Source organism: Sinocyclocheilus anshuiensis, unplaced genomic scaffold (assembly GCF_001515605.1).
Source record: "Sinocyclocheilus anshuiensis isolate Anshui unplaced genomic scaffold, SAMN03320099.WGS_v1.1 scaffold147, whole genome shotgun sequence".
Taxonomy (NCBI): Eukaryota; Metazoa; Chordata; class Actinopteri; order Cypriniformes; family Cyprinidae; genus Sinocyclocheilus; species Sinocyclocheilus anshuiensis.
Window position 1 is genome coordinate 134,405 of NW_015549585.1, and position 6,029 is coordinate 140,433.

The 6,029-nt window shown below is 32.2% G+C and overlaps 1 protein-coding gene across 2 annotated transcripts; it reads left to right on the forward strand.

Annotated features, from left to right (window-relative positions):
* ralbb (v-ral simian leukemia viral oncogene homolog Bb (ras related)) lies at positions 1-5,348 on the forward strand. Of its 2 annotated transcripts, none has more exons than XM_016446308.1 (5): positions 1-104; positions 750-898; positions 2,400-2,608; positions 4,266-4,443; positions 4,555-5,348. In XM_016446308.1, the coding sequence occupies exons 2-5, from the start codon at positions 785-787 to the stop codon at positions 4,672-4,674; spliced, it is 621 nt and encodes a 206-aa protein (XP_016301794.1). In that variant the 5' UTR covers positions 1-104; positions 750-784; the 3' UTR covers positions 4,675-5,348. The 2 variants fall into 2 exon arrangements, with proteins under 2 accessions (XP_016301794.1, XP_016301795.1); XM_016446309.1 differs by having other exon boundaries at positions 762-898.
* The last annotated feature ends 681 nt before the right edge of the window (positions 5,349-6,029 follow it).

Here is a 6,029-nt window from a genome sequence, read left to right on the forward strand (position 1 = left end):
GGCGGGGCTGTGTAGCTGTACGGGAGTAGTGGATTTGATCCCTTATGTTTTAACCGTTTATATGTGCGAATACAGGCCAAGGCTCTCCACAGATCAAACTTGAGGTGAGTAATCTATAAGAGGTTACGTTGTTGTGATCAGTTTTACAATGTTTAATCCGTTTGCGCAGACAGCAACTTTGCAGTTTTGAGGTATTTCCTCGGCTGATGCGCCCATATGTCTTTGTGGGAAAACTCTGTGATTGACAGTTTGGATATCCAATCATATCGCGAGTAGAGGAGGCCCCGCCTCATAATTTGTCTGCTCAACCAATCAAGAGTTAGAAAAGGCGGGCTCTCGTCTATTACAACGAGGAAGGGGTGGAAAAGTGAAAATCGCTTTTGTTATTTTAATAACAACCTGCTTAAAAATGTCTGGTGTTTTAGTAATATATTGCAGTTTTCTGTTTCTCACTGATAATCAATATTCGCTGATGCTGTTTCCATTACAAAGTAAAATTCAGTGACTGTAAAGTGGCCCCATTGTACTTTTACTACGTACCATAATAGTCAATGATTACTATATTCATATACAGTAGCATGGTAATAATGTGGGATTTTCAGCACTAAAAACTTTATATCATGTACTTTAATGTAAATTTAAGGTGCATGTCATTGGATATGTTGTATGCATCAATGATAAGCAATGGTTTTATATGTATAAATGTACGTGTCTTTGAATTTGATTATTTTTCTTTTGCATGTTTGCAGTCTCATTCTGTTTCTTCTTCTGGAGCACTAAAGTCATGGCAGCAAATAAGAGCAAAAACCAGAGTTCGCTGGTTCTGCATAAGGTGATCATGGTGGGCAGCGGCGGCGTGGGGAAATCAGCTCTAACGCTGCAGTTCATGTATGACGAGGTGAGCTCAACACTGAGACGCATGTTCTCACATCAGTCATGATCTTTATTTGAGCTACAGGAATAGTTCTTTCAAAAGTCCTTCATTTACACAGCTGTCGCGTCTTTTTGTATTCCATATAGTGTTATTTTTGTATTATTATAGTTTTTATTACATTTTTAATTAGCTTTTTAAACATATTTTCAGTTTTAATTTTAAAGTTTTACTCATTTTTTTTATGTACTGTCATTTTTTATTTATTTTTTATATGTATTTTTTTTTAGCTTTCATTTATTTGAATTTCAACTTATTTTATTTCAGTTAGTTGCCAAGGCAACATTTCTAATTTTCATTTTAGTAATTTTGTTATGTGCTTTTGTTATTTATTTTTTTATTTTTTTTTTCTATTTAGTTTTAATTCATTTTTATTTCAGGTTTAGTTTTATTAATTTTTTAGTTACTAGTTTTAGTAACTTTAAAAAAAAAAATACATTTCTATTTTACTTTAATATATTTTTATTTCAGTTTTATTAATTTTAGTGCTCTAACTTATTTTATTTCAGTTAGTTTTATTGTTTTTTATATTTCTATTTAGCTCTAATGTATTTTTATTTCAGTTTTAGTCAATTTAGTACTCTTAACTTATTTTATTTCAGTTAGTTTTTTAATAATTCTATTTAGCTTTAATTTATTTCTTATTTTAGTTTTAGTAATTTCAATACTTACACTTATTTGATTCCATTTAGGTTGTTTCTATTTGTTATATTTCTATTTAGCTTTATTTCTTTATATTTTAGTTTTAGTAATTTTAGTACTTCAACTTTTTTATTTTTACATTGCTATTTAACTTTAATGTCTTTTGTTCAGTTTTAGTAAATGTAGTACTCTAGCTTATTTTATTTCAGTTCGTTTTTTAATAATTCTATTTAGCATTAATTTATTTCTTATTTTAGTTTTAGTAATTTCAATACTTAAACTTATTTGATTCCATTTAGGTTGTTTCTATTTTTTTATATTTCTATTTAGCTTTATTTATTTTAGTTTTAGTAATTTTAGTACATCAACTTCAACTTTTTTATTTTTACATTTCTATTTAACTTTAATTAATTTTTATTTCAGTTTTAGTAAATTTAGTACTCTAACTTATTTTTTTTTTTCAGTTCGTTTTTTTTTATTCTATTTAGCTTTAATTTATTTTTATTTTAGTTTGAGTAATTGTAGTACTTTTATTTTTAGTAATCTTTACTTAACATTTGTCAAAGTGCTAAAATGACTAAAACTAAAACTGAAATTTGTACACTGAAGTCAACTGAAAACAACTGAAAGTCTACATTTGTAATTTCATTTTTTAACTCTAATTTTTTCGTCTAATGTTTATATTTTATTTCATTTACCGTTTATTCTTAATAACAAACATGATTTTTAATAGTACTTGTTTTAGTTAACAATAACAACACTGATTCTACAGGAGAAACTATTACTGTTATAACTATCACTTTGTAATCTGCGTTGCTCGCCTCAGTTTGTGGAGGACTACGAGCCCACCAAGGCCGACAGTTACCGGAAGAAGGTGGTCCTGGATGGAGAGGAGGTGCAGATTGATATTTTGGACACGGCGGGGCAGGAAGACTACGCCGCCATCAGGGACAACTACTTCCGCAGCGGAGAGGGTTTCCTTCTGCTTTTCTCCATCACAGAGCCCGAGTCCTTCAGCGCCACGTCAGACTTCAGGTCAGCTCTTCACGAGGTTTTCTGCTGTTCTAGTGTTCAGTCCTAGTTTGGAGGAATCACAGTTACTGCACTCTACTCTCTCAGAATGATGCTATCGTTACAGCGGCATCCTGCCCAAAACTAAACTCTGAGGCTATGAGATACAGACCCAGTTTCCAGCGTCAGGTTCTTTGTCTTCACTGAGAATTTCAAAAGACCTGGAAAAGTCATAGAAATTAATACAATCTTAAAAATTTACATTTAAATCAATCAATAAGGACCTAGAAAACCTCAATATATGTGAGAATTTCAAAAGTGTGATTTCTAGACCTGGAAAAGTCATGGAAAGAAAGAAAGAAAGAAAGAAAGATATGTGACCCTGCAGCACAAAAGCAGTCTTAAGTCGCTGGGGTATATTTGTAGCAATAGCCAACAATACATTGTATGGGTCAAAATTATAGATTTTTCTTTTATGCCAAAAATCATTAGGATATTAAGTAAAGATCATGTTCCATGAAGATATTTTGTAAATCTCCTACCGTAAATATATCAAAACTTAATTTTTGATTAGTAATATGCATTGCTAAGGACTTCATTTGGACAACTTTAAAAGATGATTTTCTCAATATTTAGATTTTTTTGCACCCTCAGATTCCAGATTTTCAAATAGTTGTATCTCAGCCAAATATTGTCCGATCCTAACAAACCATTTTTCGAATTGTGTCAAGCGTTAAAGTATTTTATTGGCTAGAAATAGCTATTTGTGAGTAAATAAATATTTTTCATGTATATAAAGTCATGTAAATTCATTGGTAAAAAAAAAAGTGTGAACTCTTGAATTTTTTTTAAATATCGTTATTTGAATATATTGCCACTCGTAGTTTCTGAAAATAAAAAAAAGTTGAAAATGAACAGCTTTGTCATTACGGCAGATGTACCATAAATATCTTGTTGGATATGTGAGGGAATTTAAAAAGTCTGATTTGTAGATCTGGAAAAGTCATGGAAGTGAATAAAATCTTACAAATTCATAGTTTTTTTTTTTATGAATATACAGTTTTCAAGCTATTTATATGAAATGTTTATTGGTTAGAATTTGCTATTTGTGAGTAAAACATAAATTTTAATTATTATTTGGTGTTCAATCAATTAGTAATGTTTCTTAATATTATCAATGCTGAAAACAGTTTTGACCGCTTAATATTTTTGTGGAAACCCTTTTTTTTTTTAAGGATAATTAGGAACAGAAAGCTCAAAACAACATTTATTTAGAATAGAAACATTTATAAATATATGTACTGTCACATCAGTTTAATGTGTCCTTGTTGAATAAGAAAGTAATAGTATTATTTTTTTATTTTTTGTCATACTCGCCCCCAAACTTTTAAATGGTAGTATATCACGGTTTCCACAAAAATATTGTGCAGCAGCAGCACAGCTGTTTTCAACATTAATAATAATATGAATATGTTTCTTGAGCAGCAAATCAGCATATCAGAATGATTTCTGAAGATCATGTGACACTGAAGACTGGAGTAATGATGCTGAAAATACAGATTTGATCACAGAAATAAATTACATTTTAACAGATATTCTCATATAAAACACTTATTTTAAATGATAATAATATTTCACAATTTTACTGTATTTTTAACTGTATTGTTACCGGTCCACACAGGGAGCAGATCCTGAGAGTGAAAGCAGAGGATGATAAAATCCCTCTGTTATTGGTGGGGAATAAGTCTGATTTGGAGGACAGGAGGCAGGTGTCTGCGGACGAGGCCCGGACCAAAGCGGACGAGTGGTCTGTTCAGTATGTGGAAACATCAGCCAAAACCAGAGCGAACGTCGATAAGGTTTGTGCATTAAATATCCTGATACTTTCAGAATGCATGATCATGCATATGAGCCTCAGATGCCATATTAACTCCATTGAGCACCTGTGAAGCGTGTTTGGTTGTTCGCAGGTCTTCTTTGATCTGATGAGGGAGGTGCGGGCGAAGAAGATGTCCGAGAACAAGGAGAAGAACGGGAAGAAGAGCGGCAAGAAGAAGAAGAGCTTGAAAGAGAGATGCACGCTGCTTTGAGCCGCACAAACGCTTGATTCCCTCGTCAAGCTTTTCTGTCCTGGACTGAGCCGTTCTTCTGGTGATGAGGAGACCAGATCTTCCTCCTCGAGCGTTTTTCTTGCCAAATACAATCGAACCAGAACCATAAGCCACTGTGCCGACCTCAACTACAAATCTTCCATATCTTTAAAGGACTTTTTATATGTTTCTACCAGTTTTCCTTGGTGTTGTAATATCAAATTAGTAGTGTAACTCTAATCTGTGAAAAATGCAGGCTTTGTAACTTTCCAAAAGTCACTTTTTTTTTTTATACTCAAACGCAAGTTATATTCATTATGCTGCATCACTGTTCTTCATTCATGAAACGAATCATTTTAAGTAAATTGTTGCATTGAATTAAAGGCTACAATTTGTGACAAACTATTTAGAAATTAGTTCTGCTTGAATTTCACGCATGCATGTAAATCTTTTTGTGCTAAATACTCTATTTTATCTGCCTTTCACTTCTTTTAAGGCAAAGGCAACAGACATATGTATTTGCTTTGCATGCATTATTATGCAGCTTAACACAGCTGAGGAAGGTGCAGACCTTGTGCTTTTATTATAAAACAGACACACAATTGAAAGTATATTTTTGTAATCAAATCACTTTGTTTATTGATTACTCTGCCTGGTGATTATAGACCAAATAAACCTTCTCTGAATTTGTTATGATTCCATTGCATTGCGTTTTGTGTTTCAGCGCTGAAACGGTCAACGAGAAAACGCTGGGATTTTGCATCGCGCTCTTGTTTCTGCGTTTGATGGCCTCCGGAGTTTTGACAAAGGACGGCAGCAGGGCCATAAGAGTTTATGAGAGCAGTAAAATGTGTCCGGAGGTAATCAGTCACCTTGACTTTGAATGTGAGAAACCGTCTATTCAGCATTTAACACCCCACTGTAAAGACATTAGCGATGGGCTTGACTTACACTTACACATGCACAAGTATGAGGATGCTGCAACATTCATGATGCAAGCAATCTGGACCATAGGCTCCAAAAACAAATCAATCAAATAAAAAGTTATTCGCAGTTATTATATGCAAACTTTTTGTTTCGGAAAAATAAAATAAAAACAAGGAAAATCCATGCAACCTAGTGATATGGTTACAATTCCATCCATCAATAGAGTTCATAGAATTTTGTTAAATTATGTTTTAATAAATTGTTTTCCTCTGTTGTGATGAAATACAGGTGTGTTTTTAATGAATGTATAATGTGGAGACTTTTCTCCCAAATAAAAGAGTTGCGGATAAAACTTTAGTTTTAGCTAAAATAATCAATTAATGAATAATAAAATATTATGTAGTAGTATGATTTTATATATATATATA

Coding starts and splice junctions, on each gene's coding strand:
- ralbb (XM_016446308.1), top strand. CDS start 785: ATGGCAGCAAATAAGAGCAAAAACCAGAGTTCGCTGGTTCTGCATAAG. Junction 899..2,399: donor TGCAGTTCATGTATGACGAG/GTGAGCTCAACA, acceptor TGCTCGCCTCAG/TTTGTGGAGGACTACGAGCC. Junction 2,609..4,265: donor AGCGCCACGTCAGACTTCAG/GTCAGCTCTTCA, acceptor CGGTCCACACAG/GGAGCAGATCCTGAGAGTGA.